Raw genomic sequence first — 15507 nt, 5'->3', positions numbered from 1 at the left:
GGAAAAGAACTAATAAACATATTTCTGTATTCTGTTAGCAATGAAGGAACATTTTTAGCCAAAACCAAGAATAGCAGCTCCTCAGGTACCACAGATGTTTTAAAAGTGTCACAGCCTAGGAAGGTCCTCAGTCTCTCATACAGCTTTTAGGGTTGATGCTGGAGGATAACCTAAATTGTCTTTATCTGACCAACTACTGCATTTTTTTTAATGAATGAGGAGACAGAAACTTGCTGCTTATTTTTTATGCCTACTGAATCTTGGCTTTCAGGTAGCTGAAGAAGATTGTTTCATTTGCTCCTTTTTCATTTGCTATGCTCAAGGGAACAGCTCTGCTCCATCTCAGGGCCTTTTCCAGGACTGAGGCTTGCTGTGATTGTCTTTTATGCTGTTTGCTCTTAGAAATATAGTGATGGTTGGGATAGTTGGGGACGTGGGACTTGCTTTTTCCTGGCTCTGAGTAGAGGAGGGGCAACTCTATTCACTGGCCAGTCTCTACCTCTCACGTTGAGGCTCCTCTGACCACTCTGTGCTGCACAGCAGTTCACCTGGTACAGGACACAAGCACAAAGCATGTGTCCACAGATGTCTGTATCACAGTGTCCAAGTAGGGTGGATTGAGGACTTTAACTTCTGTGCAAGGCTGAAATGATTGTGTCTGTGAAAACCCTGAGTGAGTTACCACCAGCGCTTTTTGCTAAGGGCACCTGCATTGTAAAGGAAAATCAGTGTCCTCCTCTTCATTCCTTTTTCTTACCTGGGTATTTTGTATTCTCTCCTGTTTCCCTCAGACTGTAGCTGAATCAGTAGCAACTCTGGGTGCCGTGTAGCTATACTAACTCTACCTTCCTTTCTTCTTTACCTTTTATTATTTTTTGCTTTCTTTCTTTGGCTTTTCCTTATAAGCAAACCCTATAGTCCCGGCATATCTAGCGAGCTCCGGAGAAATAATTTATATTTCTCTGGAGAGCTCAGTTATTTTTCTTTCCTTGCCCTCCAGCTGATTTAGTGTATTGCTGTTAGAGCTTTGGGGACACATGGAACAAACAGCCCTCTTAGACTTCTTTCTTGCAGACATGTTCTTTCCAAGCTATTTCAAACACAGACGCTTCTTTTCTCCTCTTTCCCCCCTTCCCCTGCCCACCGCCTGTCTCTACCGCTCTTAATGTGGCTGGTGTTCGGTATCTATCACTTTTGTGCTAATGGCCTTCTCTGTGTGGGCTGTTTATTTTTGTTCTAACACATGTCAGGGTTGCTTTGGTTACAGTCAAAAAAGATGAATTGGAAGTGAGATGCTGAATGTAAACTTCCAAGTGGCGGGTCTCTTTAGTATGCTTCCAGAAGCCCTTTCTATGCTCATTTTGAAGTAGCTTCATTAAGCCTTTGACTGGAATGTTACTCAGACTGTGGTAAATGTTGGTTCACATCTTTAGATTAGGTTATTTTGACAAACAGGCACTCTCTTTCCCATCGAAGTGCCCAAGGCAGTTGTTGGATGGGAGCAACATCTGGTTCTAAGCAGTGCAGCTGCAGCATTCTGTCTCTATTGGAAGAGTTAAGGTGTTTGGGGCTGTATGTATGCCTGTATGTTAAAAAAATCCAGTGTCTAAAAAAATCACCATAAATCCCACCGGTAGTGTATAAAGGACTGTATTCTCTGCCCGTTCTAGCAGCATCATGTTGCTCTGAAATCAGCAAGAAATCCAGCTAAATTGGACCAAAGTCCAGCAAGGCAAAACAGTGGGATGACACCAGTGAATCTGTCCCGCTTTACTGCTCTATCTTATATGGGCAGATGTAGTGCTCAAGTTTATATAGGGTGAGGCCGAGTTGTATACCAAAGAGCTGCAGTGCAACCCCAAGTGCCTTCCTTGTGATGGATGTACCTGGATGTCCTCTGGATGGATATATTTGAATTTACCTATGAAAAGTCGTGGTCTCAAATAGAAATTCCAAGAAGAAAAACTTGTTGCTTCTAATCTGAAGCCAAGAGAAGCTGCAGACAATCAGTACTTGAGAGGATGGAGTCCTCAGTACCCTTAAACAAGTGAGTTAAACTCTTTTTAGGCATCCTCTGGTAGGAACTTAATGCTCAGGAGGAAGGTTCTCACCATTGCCAATAGCAGTTGTCTGCTGTCGCTCAATGAGGAAACTAAAAATCATTCAAGTGAAGCTGGGTAGAAAAAATCATAGTTACACTGAATCCTAGGTAATAGAACAATATTCCTATAAATAATCCTCTATATTTTTCTGTAACCATGGAAATTTCTGTTACTTCCCTGGCCATGATATATAGATATATATCTGGAGAGTTTCAAGCTTTACCCTACTGTAATTTCAATGAAAAAACAGAATTTAGCTCAAATAGATTATTACTCTCAGTATATAAAACCATTAACTCTTTGGGGCTTCCTGCGTCGTTGTCACATTGGACAGAATATTACTAGCGACAGCTCTTGGGACAGAAGACTAAGACAAATCACTCTTCCAGCAAGAAGGACTGATAAACAAATGATTTACCTTTTTCTTTTTATGTGGTGTCTTTGTCCTCTCTTCTCCACTGGCAGTTGTCGGATCTCCCAAGGGAATTTCTTTCTCAGACATCACGGAAAACTCAGCTACAGTCAGCTGGATGCCACCACGCACTCGTGTGGAGAATTTCCGGATTTCTTATGTCCCTGTCACAGGAGGTGAGTAAGTGCAGGGAGGGAGAGGTAGAGGGGGCCAGCAGAAAGGGTTAGTTGCACTGATGTCCATCACTCAGTGCGTAGCAATCTTGCACAGATCATCTCTTGTGTCTTCCAACAGTTGAGGAGGAATACAAGTGAGCATACATGGTGTGTGAACGTGGTGTCCCACATCTCATAGACAGCACTTGCAAGGCAGCTCAGAGCTAGATTCTTGTATGGCTGTATGCCTAGTTGGGATCACATTCATGAAAACCTCTGTTCCCACTGAGCCTCCTAAATACGGATTTATTTCCAAACAGCTTCATTCTTCTATAGGCACTTCGTGAGCTAAGCATATTTGAAAAGATGGCCCTTGAAAATAATAATCATAAACCATGGTGCAAGGGCAGTGATTTTTCTTCATGCTCCCCAATGTTGTTTCGTTCCATCCATTATGTCTTAAAAAAGCTTCCTATACTTAAACAGGCTTTTAGTATAACTTATGGACATCACTGAATGAAACAGCTAAAATCACATAAAGAGCAAATATTAAAAATAGCAGGAGCACAGAAGCAGTGCTTTTTGAGTAAGACAGGTCAAGATAGAGGCCTCTAGACAACGTAGTACATAAGCACAGATGCAAATTTAAGCATATTAGTCATCACACAGAAGAAAAGGAGCAATCCAAAATCCTGAAGCTAAGTATTTGCCTAAATGCTTTGCTGTAATAAATGCATAGTTCAAAATAAATATGTCCTAAGTCCTTACCCACAAATACAAGATTTGGACAATCTTGGAATACTGTATCTATATCTGAGATGAGATGGGGAAGGGAGAAACTCCTCATGCATAGCTTATCTTTCTCCAGCCTGTATAAGAAAAAAAAAAACATATAAATTAGTAAGCTTTGTCCCTTTATGTGTATGAACATGCATATAGAGAGACCTGTGTTTTCACCTATCTTGTTTGTGAACTTCTGGTATTTTTGTAACCAGAAATGTTCCTTTTTTTCTCTTACTTTTGGCACGGATACCTCTAGGAAAAAACACAAACCAATGTCCTAGATTTAGGTTTCATGGCAATAGTATTTTTTTCCTGAAATTGTCCCTCAATATTAGTGATTGTAACTGATTGGGGAAAATTCAGCCCTGATCTGCACAAGTTCATCTATGGTGGTCACAATATCTTCTAGCTGAAAAACATCCTTTAGGTATTTTATGGAACATTATGTTATTAATTCCTTGGCATTTGGCTTTGTCTTAGGTACTCCCAGTGTTGTTACAGTTGATGGAAGCAAGACAAGGACCAAGCTGGTGAAATTAATCCCAGGAGTAGACTACACTGTTAGTATCATCTCTGTGAAAGGCTTTGAAGAAAGTGAACCCATCTCTGGAACTCTGAAAACAGGTAATACATACAGAAGAAATAGTTATTTTCAAATGCACTGTTCATGCCATAGAAAAGACTCAGAAATTGGAGCTTGAGGACCAACATCTTTTCAGAGGTGCAAGGAGTAAGGTGAGTATTGGATAATAAAGTGATATTTATAGCCCATTCTAGTTGTGCTGGAGGCAGACATCTATCCCAGTTTAGGGAAGATATAAAATGAAGTGCAAGATAGAGTCCCATGAGGAAGAAAGGCAGGGCATGGGGGGGTTGGGTGGTTAGCTGGCTGTTTGATTGGTTTATTTTTAAACATGTTGGGCAAGCTGCAGGTCAAAGTGGCGATTGGTTGCTGTCACATTAGTTCTTTTTCCCAAGCTTTATCTCCCGAGTTTGCTCCAAAAAGCGGTCCTGACTTGAGGGTGTTGAAAGAAATATGTCAGCTCTGGCAGAGCCCTTAAGAGTGATGATATCAAGAATAGATCTGAGCTAGTTATATCTGTTCCCAGTGTTTAATCTTTTCACACATTGACCTCTCTTTTCAGTTGAGGCAGTAGATGTCTCTTTATGGGTGCTGACGTCTTTTCTGGAGAACTCCACTATTCCAAAGGGGAATCATAAAAACTTTGTATCATATCATTAAAGCAGAGCATTGCAAGGAGCTGAGAGTGTTTGTCTAACTCCCTCGATACTGCATTCTCTTTCTTTCAGCTCTGGACAGCCCATCAGGCCTAGTAGTGATGAATATCACAGACTCTGAGGCACTGGCAACCTGGCAGCCAGCAATTGCCGCCGTGGATAATTATGTTGTCGCCTATGTTTCTGAGGATGGTAAGCAGAGTTAGTGATGGGTCAATAAGCTGTCAGCATCACAACTTTTAAGAAGGATTTTCAGAAATGGGTGCAGCAGTATGATTCTAGGAGGACGGGATGGGGGGCAGCTGTTATTTGAAGGAGATCTCTCATTGGAAGTGTTTTGAAACATCCTCATTTTAGTTACAAGTTCCTAATTCAGACCTGAACAGAGAAATTTGATATTCGGGAAGTGTTATAATTCATATGAACACTAGGGAGTGCTAATACTTTTAGACAGAAGACTCCAGTGTTAACCCACATTCAGCTTAGGTGTAAGCAGAGAAATAAGGTCTGTGCTTTCACTGCTATTTCATGCTTGCTCCCACATGGTACAAAATATGGTCACTGAGCAGAGCATGGAGTTGAGCACATTGTGACGTCTGTCCTGCTGAACGGTAGCCAGGATCTGTCCTCTTCTTGTGTGTTTGATTCTTAGAGCCAGAAGTTACTCAGATGGTGTCAGGAAACACTGTGGAGTATGACCTGAACGGCCTTCGACCTGCAACTGAGTATACACTGAAGGTCCACGCGCTGAAGGACACGCAGAGGAGTGAAACTCTCTCCACCAAGTTCACTACAGGTGCTGTGTCACACCTCACTGTGGGGAGAGAGGGAAAGCTGCCATCTCGTGTAGTCCCCACTAGGTTCACGTTTTTCCAATACTATCAAGCCATCCAGCACATTGTATGTTTTTGTATACCTAGAAATCTGAATTTTATAGTCTTTGCACTATATTTTCCTCTGATGGAAGGCCACTGGGCTGGCCCAGGACATAGTTTTCTGTCACCAGTTCTGCAGCAGTTCTTGCACAAAGTAAGAGCAGGAGCAGTCGTTTGGGGGCTGATAGTGGGGTGGCAATACTGAACCCATTCTGCTGGTTCCATCCTGACAGCTTCCTCTGAATACCAGTGAAATGAGGCATGGTTCTCATTTTACTGAGCACAGACTGCTCATTTACTTGCCTCATCCAAGAACATTTACTGAAGAGTTAAGAACAGAGCCACGCAAATTCACTGTTACGATTACGGTGGAGAAGAGAGGCTGTAGCCAGAGGAAGTATATTATATGAAAAGTTTTCCTATTCAAAAGAGGCTTCTTTGGAAACAAAACGTTTTTCTTGAGAATATGATCTGTCTTTCTGTGTGAAATATCAAATGGCACAGCTTTGCTTCAAAAGACATTTCGATGCAACTGCTTATAAACCAACATGCCTAAAACAGGCCGGTATTTTAACTTAGATAAATAACTACAGTTTAGAACTTCTAGTGATAACATTTTTTAAAGCACAAAATGAATTTAAGGAATAAATCAATGGGATGTTTGTTTAATTTCAATTTTCTGTAGAGGAAAAGTTTGCTTTCCTAGTCTGTTTTAGTATCGCACCCATACGACAACCTCTGTACTTAACTCCACATGAATGTGATTGTAACCGGTCTGTTGGCTCCTTCAGGGCTAGATGCTCCAAGAGATTTAAGTGCCACTGAGGTTCAGTCAGAAACAGCTGTGATAACTTGGAGGCCTCCACGTGCTTCTGTCACTGATTATCTCCTGATCTACGAGTCCATTGATGGCAAAGTTAAGGTATGGTGCTGGTATCCACACCAGAGAGGCTGTGTCCTAAAACAGAGCACTAGGGATGCTCAGTAGTGTCTGGCCATGGGACATAAACACACACCTGAAGTTAAACATGGTAAAATACAAAGTGCATGTTTAGGTGCTGCCTTGAACACAAATGAATTTAAAACTTACTTACGTACTTTCCTGACTCATATCCTGAAACAGCTAAGTTGCAGCCTAAACTTTGACAGTCCTCTCTCTGTGATAGAGAAAAAGCAAAAGCAATCATTTTCCCTCATTCTAAACCTGTCCGATGGAATGAATTCATATGCCCCAAAGAAAGGGATTCACCTTTCCTAACTCAGGAGAATCCATTCCCATGAAAGTTAGATGTGTAAGGTAGGGTGAAATATGTGATATTTCCCAACACATATACTAAAGGGTGACCCTGCTTAATTTTTTAAGAGTTTCACGTGAGACATACATAAAACATGTGTGTTCAATGCATGCAAATTCTTATGCTAACTTGTTTTGAAGCTACATAGCTTAAATATTATGACAATAAACATTCATTTCCAGACAGCTTTTCTCATTCTTCTAATGAAAGTTAGAATTATAAAAGTCTTCAGGGAATAAAAGTATTTTATTGATAATTTAAATGTTAAAATACCATAAATAATTTACATAAAAATAATCTACAAATGTAAAATATGTAGCAATTACAGCCTTTAAGATTTTCCCACTGAGATTTCTCCGTATTATTTATTCTCCATATAGGAAGTCATCCTGGGCCCTGAGACTACTTCCTACAGCCTGACAGAGCTGAGCCCATCTACTCAATATACGGTGAAACTTCAGGCACTGAACAGATCTCTGAAGAGCAAAGCAATCCAGACTATTTTCACCACAAGTAAGAACCTTAAAGTGTGTAAGCAGCTAAAATAACATTTAAGTTACTGCCCTCAAGACAGAGCTGAGCTCTACGATAAGCAGATACAGATCTCATAGAAGTTTTTTAATACAATTGTCAGTAAGTGCTTCGTTCACTGGTAGTGTCAGTGCAAAAGTCTCGGTGCTCCCTGAGCTATAGTCCCATCTCCTTCTCCCAGACTGGCAAGATGAAATTCATTTCTTCCTATCCATCCATGTTTGTCACCATAGTCGTCCTCCTGAGTAAATATTCTGCCTTTCCCATGTAAAATGTTGAAAGGAGAATTACTTTTTAAAACCCAGACTGATGTTCCAATTTATTTATGTGTTGAAAACAAATCAGTTTTTTAGCTTGAGAGAAAGCAAAGCACGTGTGCAAAAAAAATCAGTTCAGTGATCCTCAGAGCAGAATTCCTAGACATGTTTTTTTCTCCTCTTTGAGATCGGTTTTCATACTGCCACACTGGCATATTCCTTCCAGCTGTAGCAGGAAAGGCTCTCCAGCAAGCTGAATGCAATAATAAATTGGGTTCTCTGAAGGTCACTTCACAGTTGACATAGCTGGCAGTCACTGGTCTCACTGACACATTTTTTGATGGTAAGAAAAATAAAATGGTGCTTAGTATTAACTGTGAAATCTTGCCTGTCATTCGTCTCCCTTTTCACTGTTTCCAGCCTTTCAGACCCAGCAGGACCTTCAAACGTGTGCATTCCTCCTTCCACCACTTGCACTAACTTCAGCTCAAGGACTCACAGAAATGCTAGTAAAAGCCACAGAGCCTTAGGTCTACTCACAGTCAGTTCTCGTGTAAAACAAAGTGAATTCCACCAACAGGAAATGATCTTCAACCAGCAATAAGAAAAGAGTTGAATCTGGTTATATTTAAATGACATTCGCTATATTGGCCGTAAGCAGGAACTGAACAGACTGCTTCCCCCCATGCAAACACAGGGTCAGCCTCTTGTTCAGACACTGCTTAAGCCTGGGCTTAACTCTAAATATATGTATGCATCCTATTAGTTTCAGTGATAGGGAAACACTGAAGTAGTTCCCTGCTGAGAGATGGTTTCCTCCAAATCCCAAAGCAGATGCAAATTTCTCTGTAGCTGAGGCACAGGCAGCGATCTAGAGCAAGCTGGAGTGACAGTCATGCTATGGGCAGCAAGAGTTGGAAACTCTCCTGTGGACCCACTCAGAACATCACTTAATTGCACCATTGGCTTAAAAAGTTTACGACCTTAGTGATTTTTTTTAAAAAAAGCTATTTTATGTTTAGAAATTGTATTGACTGTGATGATGCTATTAATTTGTTGTTAGAAAGAAATGCATAGCAACATTTCCCTTTAGTTTCAACTGTCATTATTTGCTTTGTTTTTTAAAAAAAGCCTAGTTTCGTAACACATTTAGTTTTATACTTCTTAGCAAGTAATTCCTGATTTATTTATTTTTTGTTGCAGTCCTGCCTCTGCAGGACTTCTGCATTTCCCTCTCCCTTCTCTATCACCTAATCAGAGACTTGCAGGTTTGGTTTTACCCAAAAGTTGCTGTATGCACAGCTCAGGCCAATTAAATATTTAGCTGGAGGATGCACTCCTATCATAGCAGGGGTAGTTTTTTGACATTTAGAACACTTCCAAAACTGTAGACAGACATGCAAAAGCTTACTTAAAGGACAAATTGGTCTCTGAATATTTTCTATGAGCTACATCATCTGCTCTTCACTGTAAATCTTTTGTATGAAGGGTAGCATTATGGCCTGAACTTCTGGGCTCTGTAACCTGCCTGTGCCATTGGCCCAATACAGATTTTTACATGAGTTACTATTTTCCACGTTCTTTGTAAGTGCTGATTTCTCAAGGACTGTTCCCTGTTTTGTTTCGTTTTCAGCTGGTCTTCTCTATCCTTATCCTAAAGACTGTTCCCAGGCTCTCCTGAATGGAGAAACTGCCTCTGGGCTGTACACAATTTACCTGAACGGGGACAAGGCACAGCCTCTGCAAGTCTTCTGCGACATGAGCCAGGATGGGGGTGGATGGATTGTGAGTAATGGGCAGAGGGTCCAAAACAACCCTCGCTGTCATCTGATTGTGCCGTGAGAAGGGATAACAGGTCCCAGCCTTGGTCAACTACAGCATCTCTCATAGCACTGCATTAGAGTAGGGCTCCCTTGTCTATAAATTTGGAGAATTTTGTCTTGTGTAGGACACCTCCATGCCTAGAAGCTAGATTGCCAGCTCCCTCTGTAGTCAGAGAAGGAGAAAGCATCTCTAGGGGATGGTCATGTCAGTGGTCTCAGCACTTAGGAAAAGCATGAATTGCTGCCAAATAACATAGATCTCTCCCGTTGGCTATTGAGGGAGCTAAGATGACCATCTTAGATTGGATACACACCTTCTAAATTAGCTAGTTAGGTGAGATGAAGGTGGACTGACTCAATTTAGAGTGCGGGGAGAGTGAAGGAGATTAAAGCAGAGGTACTACCCCTTGCAGGCAGTTGTAGGGGGAGCCAGGCCAGAGAAGGCGTTCATTCAGCTGCCATGTGAAATGGTGGCCAGATAGAGCTCCCAGGCCGTTACGGGGGACATGTCCCACAAAGACAATGGATGAACAGCAGTAAAAATGCTAGTGCTCTCCTCTGACATGGCCTCAAACCTGAACATGCTGGAGCAACACACAGAGAGAAAGGGAGAAAGAACTGGAGAAATACATGGGTAGGAGACTGAGGGGTATAGAAGGACTTGGCTGAGAAATACAGGGCTGTGAGGGGCAGAGGGCAAGAATTAAAAGGCCACAAAACCCAGAGGAGCCTGGGAATCCTGCAAACTGGAGACTTGATTTAAAAAAAAACAACATGCAACAGACTTTGTACTATTCAGTAATTGCAGTGAGACTGCTGTGTTGGATGGTAGGGGTGGGGGAGCCATCAGTGCCATGCTCTTCAATGCAAAAATCACAGCTACTAGTATCCCTTATGTCAAAGGCAGCATGACAATAATGCTCCTTGCATGCTGTGATTGTAGGTGTTCTTGAGGCGGCAGAATGGAAAGGAAGATTTCTACAAGAACTGGAGAACTTATGTGGCTGGTTTTGGAGATCCTAAGGATGAATTTTGGATAGGTAAGTGGCAAGAATTTATCTTAAAAAAAAAGAATAATCAAAAAAAAAAAAAAAACTCCCAAAGGACTAGGGGCCATTTTGCAGCCTTCATTTGGTTGGCAAAAATATTTTGTAAAGTTCCTTGTGGCAAGAAGATTGGGCTAAGGAGACTAGGAAAAGCATTCTGTGATTGTTGGATCCAATCTATTCCCCTCCAGTTGCAGTTCATAAATATGATTTCTTCTCTTCCTAGGTTAGTAAATGTTCCAAATCCATGTTCCCTGGTGCTCTGTAAGAAATCCCATGATTACCTGAGAAGCAACTGCAAACCTTCCTCCTGTATTCCTAGGACACCCCAACCAACATAAGCAAATGGCCCAAAGAAACAAAGTGGGGTGAATAGAACTGAAAAGCAAATTTTCAAAGCTTGCTTAACATTTGTTTGGTGATAATGAATCACACCTTTCATTACTTTTCCCAAAGGGTTACATACTGCTGTGATTAGAAGGGTTGAGAAGGTCCATGAGAATCTCTTAAAGTCTCTGCCAGCCCATTTTTAACCACTTACTTTTGTACTCACATTACCGTATAGCTCCATAAGCTCTCTTTCTTCACCAGTGTTTAAGTACTACTTTATCTATACAGACCAATTAGATGGTCTTTATGAGACAACATGATGGAAGAAGGATAAACATGGGGAGATAAATGGATCATTCATATATTTCTACAGGTCTGGAGAACCTCCACAAAATCACTGCTCAGGGCCAGTACGAGCTGCGTGTGGATCTGCGAGACAGAGGCGAGACAGCTTATGCTGTCTATGACAGGTTCAGTGTTGGAGATGCTAAGAGCCGGTACCGGCTAAGAGTAGATGGATACAGCGGCACAGCAGGTAAGCTGGTATATTTTTTTCCTCTGATTTGCAATTTCCTTCCAGTTGGCTCAGGGTAACGATGTGTAAATGTGGCAGATCATCCCCGCAGCAGGTACCTCTTGTGTATCAGGCATTTGAAAATATGAATATATCAATATCTTTTATGCTTCCATTCTAAATCCTCTGTTCATTCAGTTGCCACTTTTTATGGCATGCTTATGATAGAATGTAAAGCAGTGTATTAAACAGGCATATATCTCATCTAGGCAATACTTGATTGTCATTTATGCAGCTAATAATAGTTGGGCACAATCTCATCTCTTGTCAGTAGAATATGCTATATTCCTGCTATAAAATGATTTGTAATTTTGGTGAACAAATCATCTGTCCTTTGTAATTATACTGAGGCAAACTCTGCTGCTCTTACTGAGTCCTCTTTGGGGCTTCAGAGGAGTAGGATGTGAATCCAGCTCCACAGGATATCTCAAAGGGAAATACTTTGTACTGCAAGGTGTATAAAACAGACAACAGAAAGATCCATTTATGGACTCTTCTCATTACATGAACTTTCTGCACAGCTACTAGAGGTGCACACAAAGGTTTTCCAGCTGTACTAGAATGAATGTCTATTACAGGATTTAACCTGGAGGCTGCTACTGCTAGTAGGATCTGATATGACTACTACTTCTTCATGAGTGTTTAGGGCTAAGTAAAAGGAGATCCTAAGGCATTGAATATAAGCTCATCTCCACATGTATGTTGAAGGCTTCCCCCATTACACCCAACTATAAGTGGGCACCCAGACCTTAGGCCTAGGAAGTTAACAGTAGGCAGACAGCTGTAGTCTGTGTTGCTGGCTGATGAAGATGGGTAGGTTAACTGCATGGACCATCTAAGTGTGGAGACTCCTGTGGCCTCAACTCACTCTTTGTGGCAATCCCTTTGAACCTGGCTTGTTTAAACTACCTTCTGTAGAGAGGGCCACAGTCTAGTTTCCAATAAGAAGTGCAGAAACAGAGCTGCTGAGTGACCACTTAATAAGCTGGTGATTACGGATGACCTGGAAAATGTTTTGAATGGCTTCCAATGACAAAAACTGTGTGCTTCCTTCTGAAGTAAAACAAGTCCATTTTGAAAAACTTAGACACACAGCCAGGCCTTTCAGCTGCTGTATGGCACAGTCCAAATATTTTGTGCAGAGTGGTCCCCTCCGTATAATCTAAATCATGCAAACGATGACCCTGCTCTTTCTTTTATCCTGTCATCCAGGTGACTCCATGACTTACCATAATGGAAGGTCCTTCTCCACCTTTGACAAAGACAATGATTCTGCCATCACCAATTGTGCTTTGTCATACAAGGGAGCGTTCTGGTACAAGAATTGTCACCGAGTCAATCTGATGGGCAGATATGGTGACAACAGCCACAGTCAGGTGAGCTTGGTGTTTGAAGGCTTCAATAATGCATTAGAAGAGTGGGAACTGCAATAATGAATCTATTGTTCATTCATTCATTCAGGTGGTTCAGGTAGCCAAATGCCAGAGCTTCAGTAAAAGATTTGTAGGAAAAGACATGTGCAGTTTCTCACTGAACAACAATTTAATGTCAGCTGAGGAAATAGTGATGTTTTTTAATATGTTTTTCCATGGGAAAATCCCGGGTGTGCAGGGAAGAACTATCAACCATTCAACCATAGGTTCCCATATGTGAAACAAAGTTCTTTCTGCCATGAAGGCCAGGGAAAGAATGGCTGCTCTAGGGGACAGTGTGTGGTCTGGTCCATATGTGCTGTGTGTGCTAGAGCACTGGCCTGTGCTTCTCAAAGTGCTTTTACTTTGCTGTGTTTGCTAGATAGAAAACCGAACCTGCAATCTGAAATGAGGGCAGTAAAGGCTGAAAACGGAGAGCAAGTGAATATGCACCCTCTCATGCTTCATCTTTGCCTTTTCAGGGTGTTAACTGGTTCCACTGGAAGGGTCATGAGTACTCCATCCAGTTTGCAGAGATGAAGTTGAGACCCTCCAGCTTCCGAAATCTGGAAGGAAGACGAAAGCGAGCGTAAAGCCCCAGGATGATGAAGGCGATAGGCAGGGCAATGGGGGGAGGGGAGGGGAGGGGAGGAGGGAGGGAGAGAGTGGGGATGAGGGGGGGATCCTCTGGTATCACAGGGTGGTGGGATGTGAGGAGCTGGTAACCTTACCAAAGCATCAGCAACCCTTGACTTGGCCCGACAGAGGCTTCTGCAGCAGTCCCAACAACGAGCCTTATGCAGCCACCACGTTTTCAGCAGAGCAGCTCCGGCTGCCTGCAATTAATGTCCTTTACACCAAAGACAATGATCTCAAGGGTTGTATGTTGTTTTATTAATTTTTATTTTCTCAGAAAGCCTCTGGGATGAAGTTCTTGCACAGTCTGACTATCTCTTGGGTGGCCCATGGTAGGGGAGGGAGAACAGCTTCTACATTGGTAGTTTGTTTTAGAACCAGCCATATTTTACACACAGAAATGTGTACGATTAATTATCATTATTATTATTATTAGTTATAAATGAAATCCTTTGGTCATTGGAAAGCCTTTTTATATATATATATCAAGTACCACAGAGAAGGATGGGGTGGGAAGGGGAAAGCAGTATGTTTTTAAACTTAAGCATAAAATTAATATTATTAATATAATGACAAAGTAATAATAATAATGATAATAGTAATAAGCTAAGTTTTGTCATTTTTAAGAGAACCATGCTTTCCAAAACACAGCAGGACAGTGTCTGATTGTAAATTTTCTTTTTTAAATAAAAGCACAATTACTTTTAAATAAATTTCTACCTTTTTTCATACATGTTGAATTTGTGCACATCCAGGGTATATTCAGTAAGTTAAAGGGGGGCGGGGAGTTAAAAAAAAGGCTGAGAATGATTGGTCTGCTAAGCACATATAGAAAACAGTTCCTTTATTAGTGGTCAGTTGTGAGTATTCTGCTGGGTCTGTTGCAACGAAAGGCCCGTAGGATTTGGTTTCTTTTAGAACACATTTCCTTTTCTTGCCTGCCCAAAAGCTTTTCACATGTATTTCTAAGTGTTACTGACCAGCACTTGCTCCAGCTAGGTGGGAATAACTAACACAGGAACACAAAGAAAATGCAGAGCTAGGGTTGGCTACCAACGGTGACTCTGAACACTTGTGTAAATAAAGGGCTCTCTTTTTTATATGAATGAAAACTATGTGTAGTTCCTCTGTATCACATTCTTGAAGTGAAGACAATAAAAGATCTTCTGTTTTAATCTAGTCTCTCTACCCTACTTCAAGGTTGCAGTTTTCAAACAGAGCAAATGTTTCTGCCTCTTTCTTTGCCATCACTGGAATGTGACTGGGCAAGAAGAGGCTTTGGGTAGGAGCGGATGTGACCGGCTCCATGAATAAGACGTGATGTGGAGTGGTAGCTATTAGGTGAGGTCAGATATTGCTGATTTGAAGTAGGGTGTGAAAAGTGTGCACAGGAGTGAAAGATTATTAAAAAAACTTCAAAATCAGGAGGGAGGGAGGGAATCCCTCCACTTCCTCTTAAGTCACTTAATCCTAATTTGTATCTTTTTATTTATTGCAGTCCTTTGATTTTTACTTTCCTGAGCTTTTTAGCCACTTGGGCATGGTCGTGCCCCAAGCCTGTCTGGTTCACAGTCTTGACCTAAGCTCTGACATCACCTCAACGGGGACCCCATCACTGGGGTCTGCATTGGGACCAGCCTCCCTGTGAGAAAGCACCGGGACAGCTGGGAGTGCCATGCCAAGCCCCAAGGAGTTGCAGATACAAACTTCAGAGCCTGTATGCTGGGCCATAAAGCACAAAAATCAGTCTCAGTAAGTACATTTCAGAAATGTCCAACATTATCTGAAGCATGATTTTAGTGTAGGTGCCTGTGATGTGTCTCCCAGGAGTCACTTAATGCAGTGCACAGCTTCTCACCATGAAGCCAGCTTTAGGACTACAGGCTGCAGACAGTGCAGAGGATGAGAAAGGGAAAGGCCTGGCTGGGGAAATGGGAGAATTTCCTCAGAGAATTAGCTATACATTGGAGGTCTTCTGTTCATTTGGTCCTTATTCCAGCATCTTTTGGTAGCCACGAACTCTCTTTAGTGCAATTC

The 15507-nt window shown here is 41.7% G+C and overlaps 1 protein-coding gene across 3 annotated transcripts in view; it reads left to right on the top strand.

Moving 5' to 3' along the window:
• The window catches only part of TNC (tenascin C), a 73602-nt gene extending 58957 nt beyond the window's left edge, over positions 1-14645 (top strand). For all 3 annotated transcript variants that reach the window (XM_062590672.1, XM_062590670.1, XM_062590671.1), the window contains 11 exons: positions 2568-2690; positions 3933-4076; positions 4764-4883; positions 5344-5487; positions 6358-6488; positions 7242-7374; positions 9283-9434; positions 10416-10512; positions 11222-11383; positions 12635-12798; positions 13317-14645. In XM_062590672.1, the coding sequence (XP_062446656.1) occupies positions 2568-2690; positions 3933-4076; positions 4764-4883; positions 5344-5487; positions 6358-6488; positions 7242-7374; positions 9283-9434; positions 10416-10512; positions 11222-11383; positions 12635-12798; positions 13317-13427 (1481 nt within the window). In that variant the 3' untranslated portion in view covers positions 13428-14645. The remainder of the gene's footprint in view (positions 1-2567; positions 2691-3932; positions 4077-4763; positions 4884-5343; positions 5488-6357; positions 6489-7241; positions 7375-9282; positions 9435-10415; positions 10513-11221; positions 11384-12634; positions 12799-13316) is intronic.
• The last annotated feature ends 862 nt before the right edge of the window (positions 14646-15507 follow it).

The sequence above is a fragment of the Rhea pennata genome, chromosome 18, assembly GCF_028389875.1.
Source record: "Rhea pennata isolate bPtePen1 chromosome 18, bPtePen1.pri, whole genome shotgun sequence".
In the NCBI taxonomy this organism is placed as follows: domain Eukaryota; kingdom Metazoa; phylum Chordata; class Aves; order Rheiformes; family Rheidae; genus Rhea; species Rhea pennata.
Note: the sequence above shows the minus strand (reverse complement) of the source record. Positions and strands in the feature narration are given on the sequence as shown.